The sequence below is a fragment of the Lolium rigidum genome, chromosome 1 (assembly GCF_022539505.1).
Source record: "Lolium rigidum isolate FL_2022 chromosome 1, APGP_CSIRO_Lrig_0.1, whole genome shotgun sequence".
Classification (NCBI taxonomy): Eukaryota; Viridiplantae; Streptophyta; class Magnoliopsida; order Poales; family Poaceae; genus Lolium; species Lolium rigidum.
The window spans coordinates 305,300,285-305,320,646 of NC_061508.1; the positions used below are offsets into that span (position 1 = coordinate 305,300,285).

The following is a 20,362-nucleotide window of genomic DNA, read 5'->3' on the forward strand; positions in this document are numbered from 1 at the left end:
CTAGACCAAAGTTAACTATAAAAGCAAGTTATAATAATCAAAGTAAAAACTTGTAAGAACAAAACTTGGGATGGGATCATGAAGCGTAAAGTAAAGTGGTGAGTGTGCCTTGCTCTAGTAGAGCTTTGCACTTCGCAAGAATATTAGCTTGCCTTGGTTGGGGACTTGGTCAAGGTGGTCTTCTTCTCCTTGGAAGTAGACCTCCTCCTCCTCTGGATACTCCTCGGTACTAGCGTCTAAAATACGAATACGGGGTACACAATCATCATACTAAACTGATTTACTAAACTAAGCACACACATGATCTACACAACTTAAACTAGCATCACATATTACTATTAAGTTGGTGGATGTGTTTTTCTTATTTAAGAAAAATAATTTCCTCTCATACTAACTTAGGTGTTATTTTTATTTATTTGGAGAAATAATTTCCTCTCATTATCTTATTAAGATTTAATTTCTCTCATGAATAATATATGACCTAGGTTGACCAAAGTCAACCTCTTCATACTTATCATTTAAGAAAATGATTTAAATGAGGTGTAGCACCTCATACAATTTAATCCTAGCATGGTAAAGATTTAATATCATCAACAATTCATATGAGACCTTTATGACCAGAGTCTCTACACCCAATTTGAATTGTTGGTGACAAGATTTAAATGAGAGAAAAAAAACTCCCATATGATTTATTAATAGTTTTGGACAATATCTTTGACTAGAAATAGCCATATAGCCCTTTGATTAAACTAGGCTATGATCATTCGAAGTAAGCATGGCATATTTTTGCATAAAAAATTAGTACAAATTTAATGTGATTTATAGGAGTTGGAATTAACTTAAAAACATTTTTGTTTGATTTTTAATAATTATTCTAAGGCAGAAAAGTTCCTCCCTTGTTTATTTTCCTACTTTAATTCTATACTAGATCTAGGGTTCAATCCAGCGGCATTGTGTAGATAAAATCCTAAGCTTTCCAAATATATAAAATTTGTAAAATTTGGCCAAGTAGATTTCAAACTATGAAATTTTTAAGTTGACACCAGTTTGTAATCTTTCTCTATTCTGGAAATTTAAATTCAAACTTTGGGCTGGCGGGAAGACTAAGTGGGCTGCACAGCGGGAGAGAGAGATGGGCCGGCCCAGTATCGCTACGGGCTGGGTTTTAAAAACGGACAACAGGCGGGGGCTACGTGGCGCTATCTGAGGCGTTAACGGGATCGAGCGGCTCACCTCCTCCGGCGAGTCGTCGGAACCCTAGGCTGCAGGAGGTCTGGCGACGGCGATGCAGGGGTGCTCCAAGGCTGGCGACGGGGGCAAACGACTCCGGGTGGAACGGGGAGTCGAGTGGTGGCCTTGGTTTGTCGGGGGAGGCTCGGAGTCGTCGTCTCCTCCTGCGGCGGGTTGTGGCAAGCTCCGGCTCAATTCCGGCGACTGAGGGAGGAATTGGGACAGGGAACTGGTGGCAAAGAGGCAGAGGAAGGAGGAGAGCTGGAGAGTGTGCTCAATTGGAGCGGGGGAGGTCGCATTTTATAGGATGAAGGGGTGGCCGTGGCGCTCGGGGCAGGTCGAAGGCGAGGTCGTCGTTCCACGGCGACGAAGGGGCAAGTGATGGGCGCTGAGCGTTGGCAACGTCAAGGCGATGCTGACGAGCGTCGTGGCGCGGCCAGAGGAGGAAAGGTCGCGTCGTCCTCTTCCTCGCGTCATGGCGGTAAGGTGGGGGTCGTTCGTCGTTCGTGATGACGGCTACAGGGCGAGCGCGTCCAGGGGGGCTTGTCTGGGGGGGTAGAGGGTACCATGGCGACGCGACTGGTGCCTGTGGAGAGCGAGGGGGAGGTCAGAGTCGATGGGGCACGGCGACGCTCTGGCGCGTCCAGAAGCGTCCTGGCGCGCGTCCATGCCGATCCTGGCATGTGCTGGGCGCGTCTGGGCGCGCAGGTCCTGGGCAATGTCGTCATCTCCTCGAGTCAGCAGGTGTATGGTCGTGATCAGCATAGTGAGGGCAAGCTCAGAGACATGCTGAGGTGACTTGGATGGGAGAGGAGAGGAGGTGAGCATGTGGAGTGACATGGTGGCCGGCATGGTTTTGTTTTGGTCAATGTGGTCCAAGGCAAGGGCTGGCAAGTGGATGGTGAGGTAGAGGAGAGGTGCAGGGATGTTCCAGAGCTGCAGGGGTGGCCAGAGTTGGACCAAGTCTTCTCAAATTTTCAGTATGGGCAACAATAGATACCCTGCCAGAAAGGTGTTTGATGAAATTCCCAAAAGAAATTAATTTTTGAATTTTGCAAATCTTTTTGGTGGGTTGTAATCATATATTAAATGGATTATATTGGTGGTAGTGGTGATCAAAATGGAATTGAAATGCAAAATCTCATTTTGCATATGATCTTAAATCTTATTCAAAGTCTCCACTTGGCTTGCTTCTAATTTGAAATTGAGACAAAGTTTGGGGGTGTGGTTTTGAGAAAAGTTGTTCTCCTTGATGTTGTCTTGGATGAGGTGCAAAGAGTTGGTCAAGTGTAGAAGTGAAAACTCAAAAACCAGGGGCTCAAAGTGGGTATCATGCTGAAATTGTCACATAGGACCATAATCACATGTGAGCTCAAATTTGATTCAAATTTGATTTGAATTGAGTTTGATTGTTTTCAAAGGTGTTAATAAGTGTTTAGTATCCATTTACACCCAATGGTGAAAGCCAAAAGGGTCTAGGTTAAAGATTTGCAAAATTGGCCCTAGCCACATATGTGATGAAGTGCATTTTTCTTATTTTCTTATTTTCTTTTTCTTTGCTTCACTTAGGCATGGTCTAGGGTCCATTTAAGATTAGATGAGGTTTAATGTTGGTTTCAAATCATTTGGGCAAAGTAGGAGTGCATAGGACAAGAATTGGTGAAATGGCTATGTGTCACATATGCCTCTATGCATATGTTGCATTTGATTTTTAATTTGATTTTTCTTGGCCCAATTGATGTTGTTGGGTGTTGAAATGGTATATAGGAGTGATCCAACCATTCACCACAAGTCTTAGGGTCAATATCCTCAATTTCACAAATTTTCATTTTACTCCCATATGCCTTTATGGCATTTTTATTTTCTTTTTATTTTCTTTGGTTTCAACTTGGAAATGGTTTGAGAAGTACTAGATAAGGTTTATGAAGGTTTTCCAATCCTCTAAATAAAGTGTAAAGGCCTAGGGTAAAGTTTTACAAAAATAGCCATAGGCACATATGCCTTTTCTTATTTAAATTCTTTTTATTTTATTTTAACTTGGATGGTAAAAAGGAATGTGAGGTTTATGGTTTAAGAGTGTTTCAAATACTAGTAAAACAAGCAATCATGGCAATAGCACAAGATTTAAACAAGATCTATATGTATCAATCTTATTTTAATAAAAGTTTTTGTTGGTTCCAGAATTTGGAACTAGGGAAATTCATTTTGTTTGTTTTGAAATTTTTGGGATGTTACAAGGCATCTGCGTTCAGTTTTGTCCACCCTTGGTTCGGTTTTTTCCAGGATTCAACCCGAACATATGTCTCATTCTTCTTCAGCGGTAAATAGCCATAAGCAATTTGTTTGCCTTTAGCATTATCTTTCTCACCCATGTTCTTCGGTCCTTGAAAAGCATACTAATAAGACATCAAATAGAGTGCCAATTGCTCTATTTCGCATTTACCATTCTAAAAACAATATTGTTTCTCATATGTCATGCCCTCCACCAGATAAACAACATGTTGGCTCTTTGTGCTTTATCAAGTTGGTTTAGTAAGATCAACACCCAATCTTTACTTGTGTCCATGAATTTTTCATCATCAGGAAGCATATCAAGTGCCAAGTGGCCATGGTTATAGACTAGGATAGGCATGACCGCATGGGTAACCAAACGTTGGAGTTGTCTATTCGTGGATAAACCGAACTTTTTGCTAATGTTGTCTGCAGCCCGAAAGGATGATGAGAGGCACTCGAAACCACCAAAAGCGTTTGGCTCTGCTCATCTTCCATAAACGGGTATCAGGTCGACACCGTCACCTGTTAAAACCAACTCTCGAAAAGGCAAATGCAAGTGCATGTTGTCTTCAGTTTGCATCAGCTTGTCCTTGGTGCGTCGATTGGGAATTGGGCGCGCGTGCGATTTGCTCCGACCAGCTCTCGCAATCATCAGGTAATCATCAGGTAGCCTTTCCATCCGCCTCTCGCCGGTGAGGGGCGATGATCTTGGGCTTCTCCCGCGGTATGAGGACGCCCGGGACAGCAGCCCTGGGTTCGACGGTGGAGGTGACCCTCTTCTTCGCCGGAGAGGATCGGCCTGCGGTTGGTGGTGGTGGATCTTTTGATCTAGCACCGCGTTCCGGCGGCGAGATGGAGGAGCTTGGAAGCCGGCGATGGTGTCGCCAGTGGAGGGTTGGAGTGGCCAGCCCAGGGTGGTCGCCGACGTGGGGGTCCGACCTGAATAAAGGCGGCGGTCCTAGGGCCTTTCTTGCGTGAAGAGGAGGAGCTACCGGAGGCCTGGACTCGTGATCTGACCGGAGTGTTGAGTTTCAGAAGGCTCCGCCGGCGAATGTAACAATGTTTTTGCCTGCAGTTTGCTGGATCGGTGGTATTCGGTCGTGCACACCCATGCTTTTATTCCGACCGATTGGTTCTGGAGGGAGCGGCGCGAAGCTCTTTTTCTGTGTTGACATCAAGTGACTATGGATCCATGATGAAAGTCGGAAGAAGAGAATTTCATGAAGGCCGGAGTGGAGGACTAGCTAAGGGAGGTTCAAGTCTCCGCGCTGTTGAGCGACTTGCTTAGTGTTCCGGGCTTCACAGCAGCGGTATGAAAGTGGGGGCGACAACATAGGTGAAGTTCAGAGTCCTACCTTTCAGGGTGAAAACCAAGGTCTGGCCTTAACTGGTTGTGTCTGGCAATAACCTTATTGGAGGCATTGTTTTGAGAGCGGGGACTATCTTCAGGGTGAAAACCCTAGATCTTTGATTGGGCGACGACGGTGTTAGAGCACTATTTTCTTCTTGGAGGCGTCGTTTTTGGAGAGTCTGTATTTCAGGTGTTGTCTTGGCGGTGAATGTATTGCTGTTGTTAGGCCCGAGATACTATAGCGAGACTTTTGTTTCTTAGTTTTCTTTTCCTTTTTTTTTTGCTGTGTGCATCCGTAGTGCCATTAGGGTGGTGCGTTGTTGCAGAGGTTGTGTGTAATTGATATTTTTTAATATTAATATATTCCCTTTATCGAAAAAAATCAGTCGCCGGGAGTCTGAATCCAGTTAAATATGGTTCTGAAGACATGGCTGCTCTGTTTCTTTTACAGTTACAGTTATGCTACGGTAACGGTACCGACGAACAGAAGCACTCGCGGAGTATTGTACTGACCTGAAGAAACGAACGCATGCTAAAAGGAAAAGCCTAACAGTAGTGGTGTCCAGTCGACCATCACGACGCTGCCCTAATAACTATCTCATCTTTTCAGCACAATCAATGTTTTCATCCATTAATCTGCATCGACAAGAACCAGGGCAGCTACCTCGAGGCCTTGTGTTCAAACATAACACACGCGAGCGAATTCAGTACTGGTTGGCTGCCCCGATTTGTACAGCAAACCAGTGCTGTCTCGATAGCGCCGACGGAAAGAAACACCGCGCGTCGTACTGAACTGACTGGCAGAAATGAACACATCGTGTTTCTGTGCTAAAAGGGAAAGCCTAGCAGGCCGACCTTGGTCCAAACGGAACATGCATCACCATGGCCGGGCTAATAACTACTGCACCTTCTCATCACAATGAATTCTCTTCCTTCCATTAATCTGCAACGACAAGTATCGCCGCTAATAAATCCGAAAAAGAAAAAAAAAAGTTCGCCGCTAACAAAAGGCCGCTACTACTCCATAGCAATAGCCAAGCTGCTTTCCAGCTCGCATTGCTTCTTTCGAAACAACGGAGTCGCACTGACGAAACGAAACACATGTGAATTCAGAAAGCGGGCAGCGCGGCTAGCTCTCCGTAATACGGAGTATAAGAAAAGTTCCGAGTCTGCAACGGACCTTGAGTGGGTTCATTCAGCGAGTACAGTTTCACTGAAGCAGTAGAGGTACGTGAGGTTTTGGCGACTTCGATCTCCACCGCCAACAGTAACTTCAGTCGCCACCTCTACAAGTAACTTCGTTACTTCTGCCTCGTTTATTTCCAAGCTTTTCTCTGCAGAAAGACCCAAGATTGCTGACACCGCGATATAAGGAAAATTGCAGTAAGTATCCAGCAGGGAATTCGTGCTTAAAGCAAACAACATTTCTTGAACATTTATGCAATACAGTATTGTTCAGAAAGGAGGGAGATATTGTCCTTTTCATTCAAACCATCGAGCTTATCGGATGTCGAATCGTTGAGCTTATTGCTCCTCATTCAAATCGTTAAACTTGCAGGGTAGGCCTCTGTAGTAAGAGCATCTCTAGCCGTCCCCCGGGAAGATCCCAGGACCCTTTTTTTTCATCCGGATGAACGAAAACGGTCCAACCGCGCCCTCGGATCCTTATTTTCGTCCGGATTTGGGCTTTCGTCCATCCGGCAAGCACAGGTCATCCCGGCTCCCCGGGGAGCGCTCGGGGAGTCTGGACGAAATGAAAGCGCGGAAACGTCGAGAAAAAACTTCCCGCGCGGATGGTGACCCCAACTTGTCGGCGACAAAGGCCAATCATCCTCCGCGCGCTGCAAAAGTCTGCCGCCGGTCAGTCTTCGTCGGACGTGTAGCTTCCACGCGGCAAGTTAATGTCGTCGCCTCGGATTCACGTGCGGCTCCCTCTATTTATCGCGGAACCTACCGCGTCTGGCCGCATTCAGCATCGCCGTCCCCCTCCTCTCCCCTGTCTTCTCTCCCCAATCCTCCTCCAGCGAGCAATGGCGGGCCACGGTGAAGGCATGGCAAACAAGGCTTCGGCTGGGTTCCCTACACCAGTGGGAGGCGGGACTTCTGCACATGACGGGCCACCCGGCGCCGCCGGACTTCCGCGTGCCCGGAGGATGGCGCCTGAGCGCGGGGGCCGTCCCGATCCCGCCGCTTCCGGTGGGAGGCGACGAGCTCGACGCCGCTATCGACGCTGTGCGGGTCACCCTCAGCGAGGAGCAGAGCGTGGAGGAGCGGTACCTCCCCGACAACTACGACACCTGGAACGAGTTCTTCCGTCTCCGGCACGAACGGGAACTCGCAGCGTACGACGGTCCTCCCCCTTCTCCAACGCGTAACAACGCCGCCGGCCGCCACCGCTGGTGGGGCGAGCCGGGCCACACACTCGCTAGTGTGCTCGCGCACATCGAAGCCGGCAACTCCCCTGTCCCGGGGATGCCACCGTCGGCGCCGGCGCCGTTTCCCCATGTAGAACGCAGTTTTTAAAATTTAGGTCATGTTTTCATCTGGCCGAATTCAAATACATTACGGATTCAGCCTATATATGTTAAATATCTCTAAATTTCGCTTATGTTTGAATGAATTTCGTCTTATTTTGTCTGAATTTATCAGCATTTGTCCAAAAAAATTATCCGTCCTAGGCTCGCCGCTGGAAAAATGGAGCTCCTCAGGCCAAACTTTACATCTATCCGGCGCTAAATAGCACCAGATTTCGGCTTGAGAGCCCCAACGGGCGAGATGCTCTAACATATTGTTGCTGCTCAGACCAACCATTGCAATGGTATGGTTTTATAGGATACATAAATCTGAACCAGTTGCCAACACAAACTCCAAACTCTGTATGGACACCACCGCCTTTTACTTCGACAAGTTTTGCCCTACTTGGGGCGAGGACAGCAAAATGTTCGAAGCCATCGCTAGGTGGTCAAAAAATCTATTTATTATTTTTAATATTCTTCTTACGGAATGACGATATACGGGAGAGAGTTGGGGTAGCACCGATTGAAGAGAAGCTGGTCCAACATCGTCTCAGATGGTTTGGACATATCCAACGGAGGCCTCCGGAAGCGCCAGTGCATAGCGGACGGATAAAGCGTGATAAAAATGTTAAGAGGGGTCGTGGTAGACCAAACTTGACATGGGAGGAGTCCGTTAAGAGAGACCTGAAGGTTTGGAATATCGACAAAGTTTTAGCCATGGATAGGGGTGCGTGGAAGTTAGCTATCCACGTTCCGGAACCATGACTTCGTTTCAAGATCTTATGGGTTTCAACTCTAGCCTACCCCAACTTGTTTGGGACTGAAAGGCTTGGTTGTTGTTGTTGTTGTTGTAATATTCTTCTTACTAGGTGGTCTAGCAGGAAGCAGCCGGTGTGGGAACATCTTTAAAATAGAGGGTGCAGTGCCAGCGTCCCCACACAGCAGTATCAGCGCCCCCTGCTAGCGCCTATTTGGGGAGCGCCGGTGGAGATGCTCTAACAAGACTGGGACCACAAAATTGTTATGTTGCAGCTACACCACAAAACTGCAAATTCAAACCGATTCTGCTATGGTGAACAAAAGGACACTTCTCCAAATGTCCCATGCAAAGCAACCAATGGAACCACGAGACTGGGACACAAGCAGACGAGATAAGATACCAGGTAACACAACATTCAGAGTCGTCAACCACAAGGATATACAATGTGATTCTCTAGTTACATAGCATCCTAATTCATAAATATAAGTAGTCCCTCACAAGTTATATAATAACGGCAGTGCAACTGTTGCCAGTTACTGAAGGGAATGCAGCTCAATAATGTTCTCCCGTTGATGCAATGGTGTGGACACAATAAAGAGCTTCCTTATATCTTCTTCATATGTCATTTCTATTCCAAGGTAAACAAAACAAACGCAAAAGGTCAGTATGTACAGATATACTTGCCAGAATATCAAATGAACACAAAGACAAAGGGTGTGTTTGGTAGGTCGGGTGAGCTCAGAAAATCTCACCTCAGCTCGGTTGAACAGCCTAATTGTTGATTGGTAGCCCGGGTCGGTCCTTCTCAGCACCGCCGAACTCACCCGAAAAAGGGCTCTCAGCCAGGTTGGGTTGGGAAGCTCAAATCGAGCTTCGCAGGTCGGCCGGGCTGACCTCGCCCCGCAAAGCACTGTAGATGGCCCCACGCGCGACCCCCCAGACCCCCACCCCCTCTGCTCATTTCCCCCAATCTTGCCCGAGCTCCACCGTCCCAGCTCCTCTCCCGACCATGGGCTCCTCCCGCTGCGTGCCGGCGACCTCCTCCGCCTAGAGCGCTACCGCGCCTCCTTCTGCTCCACACCTGGACGCGCCGGCAACCTCCTTCGACTGGAGCAGCACGGGGACAAGGCGCCGCCTGGAGCACCACGGGGACGTGCTCCTCCACCGAGCTCCTCGTCCCTCCTCCTCCCTCTATGCATCTGCCTCCCCCTGACCGCCTCTCCCTCAAAGCGCCATCCTCTGCTGACGGGAGCCCTCCCCTGCCTCCGTAGGGACGACAGCGACACGCCATCCTCTGCCGAGGCTGCGGCTTGCATCCATTGAAACCGCCATTGCTCTGTCTGTCTCCTCCAGGATGAAGATTTCCTCAGCGAATCTCACAGCGATAGCTGCCAGTAGTACATCAGTTCTGCCGGCCGACGCGCTCCTAAGACCCATCGCCGCGGCCTAGCACTGTCGGCGAGATGCTTCCCGCACGCCCAGAACTCCATGGAGTGGAAAAGCTGAGCTGAGGACCCGATTGCTTTTCCCATTTCTTTTCAAGGTTCTTTTTGTAAAATAGTTGGAGGTGGGCAGTGCCCACATAGGAAGTCATTCCAAACACAATCTCTGTACACCATGTTTCAATGGCTACAACCTACCAAACAGACACAAAATCTCAGCTCAACTAGTCTGAAGTGGGCAGTGTTGAGATGAGAAAGTGATTCTGTGCTCACACGGTCTACCAAACACACCCAAAGAGACTAGAAATACCACAGTAAAATATTATGTGCGCAACAAAGTCAAATAACAACACATCTGTTCCATCAATTACATTTTTTTACGACAAGCTCCAAAACAAGGTTAAATGTCTTCATATCCCACGGCAGCTTATTTCCATTTCACAGTCGGTTCTTATAGAAGGACAAACACCACACAAGCAAATATTACCCACCATTGGCTCGGATTATTGACATGTGATATATAAAAGGAAAATGTACATTGTCATATATCTGAATCAGAAGAGAAAAACTCGTAAAAATCGATGCGTTAATAATCCCATAGATAATATAATAGGACACTAACAGACGACCATACAGAAAAATACATTACTGTTAGGAAAGAGGAAGCAGGTTTCAGACTTTATAGGTATGCGATAATTGCAGAACAATTGGTAATGATAAGAAGGCTAGGCATCTTTCAGCTCTTATTGATGATGTTTTATACTTTTATAGGTCCTGTTCATAGTATGAAAAACAGAGATGCATCAGAATGAGATGCCAAAAGTAATTTTTAGCACTAGTGCAGTCTGCTGTTACGAGACTGCTCAACAGGGCAAATCAAGTTCAGGAAACAAGCTATCTGATGCCAACACAAGCTTTAATGAAAGTAACCATTCTGTAGAGCCATATGCCATACCCTGATACTTCAGTACATGACTAGCAAAGAAAAACTACGACTGCAATCGACACTTGAAATGTAGCTACTACTCCAGTTGCTGAATATAAATTCATCATAGATACGAAGCTTGTAATTGGTTTTACTTCAGTATATAGCAACTAGCTACTCCCGGATGCCTATAAATATAGTTAAGTAAAACCAATTGCAAGCTTGGTATCCAGGATGAAATTATATTCAGCAATAAGGACATACAGAAACCACATAATTGCCACAACATGCACAATATTATTTCTCAGGGCCTGGAGAATGTAAGAGCAACGTTGTATCCTGAACATGTCTAAGCACCTTAGATTACTACCAGACCACAGTACAGATGTGTTCTCAATCATCATATAGCATGCATTCACAAATGTCGTGTAACTAGTAGTTTTATATGGTCTATGTAATCGAACATTGAACTAAGACCACTCCACAGTTATACCAAAAAGTGTGATAGCTGATGAACCAATAACTTTCCCGCAAAAAAAAAAGATGAACCAATAACAAAGGTGGTGGAGCATCACCAAGTGCAGCAATGACAAAATGAACTATAATGGTTTATTGATCAGCTACAAAATTCAACTAAGCAGGAAGCATGTGGCTAGACAAAGAAGAGAAATCTAAAAGAGATTAACAGAATGCACATTGCAAATCTTTGTAGCCCCTACAAAATAACTATACATATATCTTATAAAGGACAAAAGGCAAACCTTGCAGGATCATCATCCTTGGGCGCTGGGAATGTTGGAGGCCAGATCATCATAAAAGGATAGACACGTCCCAAATACCGTTCGTCTTCCATCTCATACACTTTACGCAGTGTTCTGGACTGGACATCCAAGTGGAGTACGCATTGACCCATCTCCAAGAACATGAATTCAGCATCGTCTGCTACATGGAGTATACAGACATTAACACACGTATCAAGCGTGTCATCTGACATCACCAAACAAGTATATATAGCAGGCAAATCAATGGTGTCCACCAACAACCAGTTGTCACCGTTGTGGAGCCAGATCCCAAGTTCATGACGGTCATTGGAATGGACCAGATACACCCCAGAATTGTCAGCAGCCCGCGAAAACACGGTGTATCTACTATCATACTCTACCCCTGATGGTAGCCGAACTGTGGATAGACTCGATGCTGTCAAATCCAAGACAAGAACTACTCTCGTGATACCCACAATATAGATTTTGTTGTGGACAAGCAGAGCTGTTAAATTGGAAACGAGATATCTGTTCTGTGTCGAAGCCGAAGTATGCGCACGCCAGACACCAGCTTGCAATGCATATACGTGCACCAGGATATTTGCTGACGAAGACTCCAGAAACAGATTGAAATAGGACAGCCCGTCGCCTTCTTCTTTGGAGAGGACTGCACTGTAAGTGAATAAGTAGCCATCCTGGGGTTTGTCCCGCGGGAACGGTGGCACGACAACCATGTCCCTCCCAGGGCGCAGCACGTTGTGAACTGCGAGCGTAAGCCCGCTCCTGTCGCGGCGCCTGGTGAAGACGCTGTTGCCCCGGCAGTCCATGATGTAGGTCCATGCATCGTCGCTCTGGCTGTCGTCCAGGCTGAAGCTCGAGCGGCGGATCACGGCGGCGAGCTCGGGAGGCTGAGGCAGCATCGGAACAAAGCGTGGAGAGGTCGGGCTGTTGTGGTAGAAGCCGAGGAGGCGGGGCGGGTGGAGCTCGCGGAAACGGCGGAGGAACTTGCGGCCGGAGGCGAGGTGGAGCCACCGCTTGCAGACGGCGGCGGCGCGGACGAGAGTTGTGGGGAAGCTGATGCGGATGAGGATCTCGTTCAGGAGGTTGTCATCGTCGATAACCTTCGATCTTGCGTAGGCCTCTGCCGCCGCTGCAGGCGTAATATCAGCTGCCGCCACCGCCGCCGCTGCCGGCGTAATCTCAGCTGCCGCCATCGCCGCCGCCAACGGCTGAATCTCGCCCTCCATTTCGTAGGGTTTCTGACTTCTGCGGGGTTTGGTCTAGGCGTAGGGCAACTGCGCCTCCTCTTTGTAGGCTGGGCCTCAGTAACTTACGCCCATCAATGTCTGGCCCGAATTACCAATTTCAGCCCATTAGGACAATGTTGCCCACGACCACGAAGCAAGGAACGTTTATACTCACAAAAAAAAAATCAAGCGCTCTTAAAAGAATTATTTATAGATATGGTGTACAACATTTTGGCATAGTGCAATACACCTGGTTCGATTTCGTTCTGTGCATGTAGGTAAAAAAGAATTTTGCTAGTCCGCTACGCATTGAGTGAGTATAGTACCTATGTATAATGTGTTGTTTGGGAATTGTTTTTCACCCATTTCCATGCATCCTCATCGTAAAGTTTTTTAATTCTCTATGGATGTGTTATATTCAGCCAATGTGTGTGCATACACTACCTTGTCAAATAATCTTTTGTAGTTTCCACCCTAAAACAAGCTGCGGAAAAATTGGCAAGCACATGTCTTTTACAATACCTATGCTCACATGTTGGGAAGCCTCTGAACATGTGCCTTAGTCCTATAAGCCATTTTCTTGGTTATTTCATAATTGAAATCTCCCTTGACTCTATGAAAGAACTAACCTTCCAATTCCTTGACCCTTGAAATCTCATAGTGTTCTATCCCGATGTTATGTTCTAACGAAATAAAGACAACGATATAGAGGATAAGTCTCCACAAAAAAATTATTTTCACAAATATTACTCACAAAATTTTCTACAGCACTTATTGCAAAACTTGTTTTTATTTTCTATTTCATTTCTTGTTCCCAGTGCAACTTATAGCAAAATGTTAATATATGTATGACTTGATTTTTATGTGGTTCATATCTCGACTGATCAATTATTAAAATGTGATGGGAAATATGACATCAAACTAAGCTTAATCCCACTTCTCTAGGAATAGTCCCTGTCTTTTTTTTGTATAGTTAACCTAACTACATACTTTGTATGTTTAATCAATAAAATCAGGTTGTCTTTAACAAAAAGCAAACATAGTGGACTTCTGTAGAAATATGCAACCAAGGAAAATGGAGATAACTAATAATGAGTAGTGTTCCAAGCTACTTAAATTTATGTAGGTTTAATCATGGATTCCCTCTATATATGTAACAATGACTACGCTACATAACGTGTATTGTTCAAAGCTAAGGCAGATTCGTTTGAATTTCATCCTACTTACATATAGATATTTTAGGCGGTATGTTTTGCCTGCTCTTACAAAGATAGTTCTGGAGCCACCTTGACATGTGGGCATGTCAGAGAAAGAACAAGTGGCCAAGTCTCCTCACTTTCAGCAGAAATGCAGAATGCAGTGAAGACGTCCAACTGTTCCCCATGTGGCTTTCTTTACGGTTTTGCTATTTATCTGTTGGCTGTTTTCTTTTTCATCAACATTTGAATCCTGTGACATAGTTCAGTTCCATTTTTTTCAACAACTATCGATCACTACGGGTTTCATTTGCGTCCCTTTTTGAACGGGGGTTTTCTCCCCGCGTTTGGCTTAGCTGATTTTTGTCTGGCCCAGCTAGAACTGGAGTAGTAGCCAATGAACATGTGTATGTATTGCAAGTTATACTAAAAGAAATAGAATGCACATACATGTAAACACTATACATATACCGACCATGGGTACCTACATGTAGTTGGTTGACATATAAATAACACGTATATACCCCCGGTAACTCCATGTAAATTGCTACTACTTCCGTATCCGTAGCATATGCTTATTGTATAGACATACGACAATATTGCAGGGTCCAGAAGTTATCAGAAACAGCCATCTGAAGGAGATTGCGGGAGCACCCAGCCAGCGAACTGAATCAAGTACAGTATTACCAAAACTAAGACCGCCCAAGCCTTTCATGTTGATCTGTAAAACGCGTAGGTCTTAGGAAACCTAAATCACAGGGACAAGAACAATATAAGGAAAACAAAGGAGGTGGCGTTTTGGCTCATATGAGCAAATGCTTCCATTATACAAAATAATTAAAATACAATTTTAAAAATGTCATAAAATTATGACATAAATTTTTTGATGTACATCGTGACATTCTATGTTAGTGCACAAGTTTTCGTGGAGAAACAACATTTTATGTGGCGTGTACAAAAAATACAAAAAAATGTCGTGTACGTAGTCGTGTTATAGCATCAAAATTTGTCTTTTTTACAGGAGCCACATAATTTTTTAATTTTTTTTGAAAACTTATGTACGAACATAAAATGTGTAGATGTACATGAAAAATTTTATTTTAGAATTTTTTGACACTTCGAAACGAAAGTTCACACAACGGGAGCAAATGCTCCTATGAGCCAAAGTGAATATCCCGAAAACAAAGTCACAGAAACAGCTGATTTATATGACCGAAGAGCAACAACTGCAGAAGTCCTACTATGTGCCGAATTGAGTTTCTGGTGGTAGAGTACATACATACTCCCTGGCTCTTCCATCGTAACTGTCAACCCTTAACAGCCATAGCACATATTACCTCCGTTCCGTACATCATACTCTTGGATTATGACATAGAAATTTGCACACTTAAAAGGTTGCAATATGAGAAGTTCAAGCTGATGAAACAAGTCTACAATAAACGCTATTCTATGGGACTACATAAGTAGTGCAACAGGAAGCATCACCAACCAACGTTCTGAGTAATACGAACGCCAGCAAATGGAAGGGCCTGAGAATATGTTACTGTGAGTAAATGTCAGAATTGATGCGATCACAGTGCCCAACTAATGGAAACTTGGATTTCACTTTGGATACAGAACTGTTTGTACATGTCACCAGTCTCAGCATCATTACATTACAATCAAGTATCACATTCTTACAATTCAGTAAAAGCTTCTGACACAAGTTGCAAGCAAGGAAACCAGTGGAAGAAACAGCAGGCTCCACACTTCAAGTTGAGTGGATAGCTCCAAACGCCCAAACATTGGACAAGGATATTAATCTGGCAAGGCAGTCCCTCTTTCCAAGTTGTTCTTGATCTCAAGCGTGTATTTGCCAAAGGCCCTCTCAATCTTCTTGTTGAAGTGCTCGTTCCGGTCGTTGATCGAGTCAATGTCCTTGTCTTCATTGAACTTGCGTCTCCTGCTGAATGATTTCCGTTTCTCATCCCGCTCCTTGAGCTCATTAACCATTCGGTCAATGTTTGGTTCCGCCACCTTAGACACCTGTGCAGTGCAAAAGGCAAGGCTTCAGTAAGAACCAAGGACCATACCAAAAACAAGATTGCAGAAAAGCTGGTGTAGCGGCAGTACCTTGCCATATTGAAGACTTGAAGCCTCGCGGTAGAATTCAGGATCGGTTTCTTTCGCCCTATTGTATGCATCCATGTTGACTTCTATATTCTTGGTCCTCTTCTTGTATGCAGTATACAAGGTTTTCTGGTTGAAAACTGTAAGTAAGAAAAACCTTGTTAAGAAAGATTTAAGACTTAAATAGAAAAAGATAACCTGCCTTCTGTATATGGGATATTCCAAGTACGGTTATCCAGATAGCTGGTGACTTAACTTAAACTAATAAGATATCAATATCACAAAAACCTTATTCAAAAAGATTAAAAACTTGACTAAAGAAGATAACATTTGTATGGTTTTTGTATACAGTTACTGAAATGGTATATTACAAGTACCGTTATCTACATAGCTGCAAAGTTGACTTAAAGAAATAAGATATCAGTCTCAACTTTATCACGATTCAGTTCAGCACCTTGCAGTGCCTTTCATTCAATACTAACTAACTAGCAAGGTTTAAACTTCTAATCCAATGTAGGAAACTTGCTGTATACAAGAATGTAGGAAGCATATATCTGATAATATAGATAGACGTGTTTCAAGAAACATAATTCATTTTGTTTGTTCATTAGAAATGCATTTCAACCTAAAACAACCATTGGAAAAAGTACGGAGTCAGAAAATTTTACTAGAGTTTATGAACTTTTGTTCTTTTCTCTAGCTTAGGAGGAACACTGCCTCAAAGGTCAGTAGCACACTGCTGTGTGCATTACTGCATATGCAATAAATCAATTTAGTAACAGATTTATACTGCAACATGGCTCCATATGAAAGTAGAGCAAGATTATAGAGATGAGTAACACACAGCTGGATGATTATCTAAGAAACATGAACATCCCTAATTAAAATTAAGTTCTAATACGCACAGATAGTTGATCATGAAATGGCACAAAAAGCAATAGACCAGTTCATGGAATATCTATTTTCTTATATTTCACTTTAGCTGTGCGGCATCAACTCCACACCAATTAGATAAACAAATTCACAAGATGAGCTCACCATCCCAGCCATCTGGCGCAGGTTCTTTCTCCCACTTCTTGTATTTTGCTTCTGCCATGTCCTGTGTGTCAAGCATGTAAGACTTGGACATGTCCAGGCCATTCGAGTCGAGCAGCCTCCCGATCTTCTTCTTCCTCTCTTCCAGCCACTTCTCCTTGGATACGCCTTTGCTCTCGCCACGAGGCTCCATCCTCTTCTTCTCCGCAACCATCGCCTGCTGGTTCGCCTTCCTAGCTTCGTTCTGGAATCACATACAAAGGATATGAGTTTCCATTTAGCACACGCAGCAGCTACATGCTTACATTAGCTAAATGAAGGGCGCAGAATCAACGGTTCAGCGTACCATCTTAAGCTGCAGCTGAAAGAGCTTCTTCTGCTTTTCAGTCATCTGGGGGTAACCGTCATTAGCGGCTGCATCCTCCTGCTGCTCGGAACCATCATCACCGTCAGCCTGCTCCGGCGCAACCTCCGATTTGCCAGAGCCTCCGGCAGCCGGCTCTTGCTCCCCACGCTCCAACGCTGGTCATCGAACAAACGGTAAGGACACAAACAGCGGCCGACTATGTTCGCGAAATTAACAAATGGAAAGGCAAGGTCATACCTGCTTTGGCGTTGGCGATGTTCTTGAAGCAAAACTCGGAGCAGTCATGGTAGGGGTTGGAGGCGTTGACGCAGTCGGGGTGCACCGTGCGCTCCGCCGCGGGCTTCTTCCACGACTCCTGCTCCTCGAGGAGGCGCCGCTTGGCCTCGGCGATCTTGCGGTGGCAGTAGTCGGAGCACTCGTGGAACGGGTTCGACGAGTTGACGCAGTCAGGGTCCGACTTCCCCATCGGGCTCGGCGCCTCTGCGGATTCGACGGGAACCCTAGGTTAGGTTTTGGAAGGAATTTCACAAATTGCGAGTACATCTCGGTTCGATTCGGAGCTCTTACCTTGGGATTTCAGGCGGGCGGCGGATCTGCTGCAGGTCGACCGCGTCTGCGCCTGAGAGAAGGCTTGAAGCGCTTGTGGGAGGGGTTGGTTTTGCTCCGGCGCCGGGAAGGGATCCGGCGGGACGGTCAAATCCGGCGAGCGGGGGCTGGGATCGAGACGAACGAACCCTAGGTTCGCCTGGAGAAGCGCTATCGGATTGTGCTCGGCTGAAAGTGAAACGAGAGGGCAGGTGGACGATTGGGCCAGTCTTGTGGGCCGCCTATTCCGCGGGATTCCTTGTTCCACTCAGCCTCGAAACAGGCCGCATCCCCGGGTCCTCTTGGGGTAGGCCCAAGATTATAATAAATAATATACAGTATATTGTTCTGGTTGTTGCCACTTTGCTACCAAGTCTCTTGCGCCTATTAAGCTTAGGGCGCAAGAGACTCGCCTATTAAGCTTAGGGCACCCCTCAAAAAAATTAAGCTTAGGGCATGGCCAACGGCTCGCCTAACCTTGTTTCCTCGCAGTCTTTTTAGGCTTGGATGTCAGACCGAACCTAGGGTGGTTGTTTCGCGGAGTGTGGTAGCCTCTTGCAGGAGAGGCCGGTTGCTCGTGAGAGAAAAGCAGAAGAAAGAAAGAAAGAAAGAAAGAAAGAAAGAAAGAAAGAAAGAAAGCTGAAGATAGAGAAGAGAAAGAGAGGAAAATCAATGGAGATGGGGATCTGCAAGTGTAGAAAAGGAATCTCGTAGGATCCCAGTGAAGCGATCATGCGTTGGAGAGATTTTCCTTCATACCGCTGCTTCATCTCCTTTTAGCTTCATGATGATGTGAGGCAGTGGCAAGCAGCTGCTACCATTATCCATGCGCTTAGGCCCTGTTTATTTGTTTGGCCTCAAAGCACAAGCCAGACAAACACCAAATTTTTAGGTCCGGGCTTATAGAAGTGTTTGTCTGATTTACACTACAAGCCCACGAGCACTTCTGGAGGTACTCCCCGCAGCTTCCAACGCAAGACAGAATCGGTACATGGAGTTGCCCCTAGAGTTTAGAGTATTTACGAGCAATGCCACCGCACATAATACAAAGAAAACGTTCCAGAACCAGCCCAACTCCACGCTCGACCTGTTCCCCCAATTGGCGTCGACCTGCTCGAGAAAGGAGAGGCGACTAGGGTTTCTAGCGCCGCCAGCTTCTCCGTCCACCCCGAAACCCCCCCCCCTAGGCCGGCCAGAGCTCTCCGCCATGACTCCCCACACGCCTCTCTGCCCCGACTCCGAGTTGTTGTTGTTGTACATTGTCGTCTCCGTCTTTGGTGCTAGTGTGGGAGGCCGTCTCCGACCTGTTGTCGCTGTACGAGGCCGTCTCCGAGCTGCTGAATGACACCGGCCACCTACACAGCCAGGAGCAAGGGAAATTTATCATCTTTTCTCGACTGCATGTTTTGTGTGATTTTTGTACGATATAGGACTTCTATATGCTATCACATGTGTGTGATTCAGATCTGTGGTTTATATGTGATTCAGATTTGTTAATTGGAGCAAATTTATATTGTTAATGTACAATTTGTGCCAAGCACAGAGCACAAATCATGGAAAAATCTATGGGTTGAAGTTGTCATTTTTTACCCAAAATTATGTTTACCTAAACATGATACATTCATTAGAGCTAGCACAAATATGAATCAGCTTAATCCGATCACATCCGTACTTATACATCATCTTCAGCATACAGCTAGGGGGTAATTAAGACAATCACCACCAGCATATCCACCAACTATTCGAAAGCAGATTGCCAAACAACATTTTTACATTTCACCAGCTGTCCAGCTCTAGCCGCATCTCAACCCTACCAGCTCTAGCTGCTTCTTGTTCACCTACATCCCAAACAAGCATGCACTTCGTTGTGGTTGACAGATCGACGGAGTGGAGTCCTGGAGCAAGGTTTCTTCCCCGAGCGCAACACACGCCGACCAAGCTCATCACCGTCACTTTCGGCCAGCAAGGTGGCCCATCCTCAACCTCCGGTTCGGAGGCCCTCCGATTCTTCTGTTGGTGCTCGACGCTTCCAAAAGGCCAAGTGGTGTGTCCCCGGTCTCCTGGTGGTTGCCAGCGGCTGGATCTTCTCGCCGGAGAAGAGTATTCGAGCATGCAACTCTCTGAGCTCGACGAAGATGCTTGGAGCTCGCCGGCGTGTGATGGCAGAGGCACCAAGGCCCTTGATTGCTTTTCCTCTTCTTTATCCAAATTGTAGGATCTCTTCTTCAAATAGCTGGTTCTTTAGGGCAAGAGATGACAAGGGATATTACTGTAATTTGTACCTGCCACATGTGCGTTAATGCAAGTTGCTCCGTTGGGGTCGCTTGACCCCATCTTGTGTTCAAAAAAAAACTTAGCCTAGTAGAAGTGGGCAGCTATAGGTGTTTTTTTGATTTTTGCAAATACGGGTTTTCCGATGTTTGGTCGGGTTTTGGTTTGGTTTATGGTTCGTTTTGTTAGGTCTTCTGTTTAAATTTTCCTTTTGTTTTCTTTGGTTTTGTTTGTTCGGATTTTAAAATGCTAAATTCATTTTTTTAATTTTTATTTTTAAAATTGTCTAAATC

The 20,362-nt window shown here is 45.6% G+C and overlaps 1 protein-coding gene across 1 annotated transcript; it reads right to left on the minus strand.

Moving 5' to 3' along the window:
- Positions 1–15,287: 15,287 nt before the first annotated feature.
- On the minus strand, positions 15,288–17,693 carry LOC124697132 (pre-mRNA-splicing factor syf2). The gene is made up of 5 exons (XM_047229769.1): positions 17,451–17,693; positions 17,193–17,368; positions 16,850–17,090; positions 15,815–15,951; positions 15,288–15,727 (listed from the first exon to the last, which is right to left on the minus strand). Exons 1-5 carry the CDS (start codon positions 17,677–17,679, stop codon positions 15,500–15,502), a joined length of 1,011 nt encoding a protein of 336 aa, XP_047085725.1. The 5' UTR covers positions 17,680–17,693; the 3' UTR covers positions 15,288–15,499.
- Between the last annotated feature and the right edge of the window lie 2,669 nt (positions 17,694–20,362).

Excerpts from the sequence above, each read along its gene's own strand:
- LOC124697132 (XM_047229769.1), bottom strand. The coding sequence starts at position 17,679 with ATGGGGAAGTCGGACCCTGACTGCGTCAACTCGTCGAACCCGTTCCAC. Across the intron at positions 17,091-17,192 it reads TTCAGCTGCAGCTTAAGATG|AACGAAGCTAGGAAGGCGAA; the intron begins GTACGCTGAACC and ends ATGTGATTCCAG. Across the intron at positions 15,728-15,814 it reads CAAGTCTTCAATATGGCAAG|GTGTCTAAGGTGGCGGAACC; the intron begins GTACTGCCGCTA and ends TGCACTGCACAG.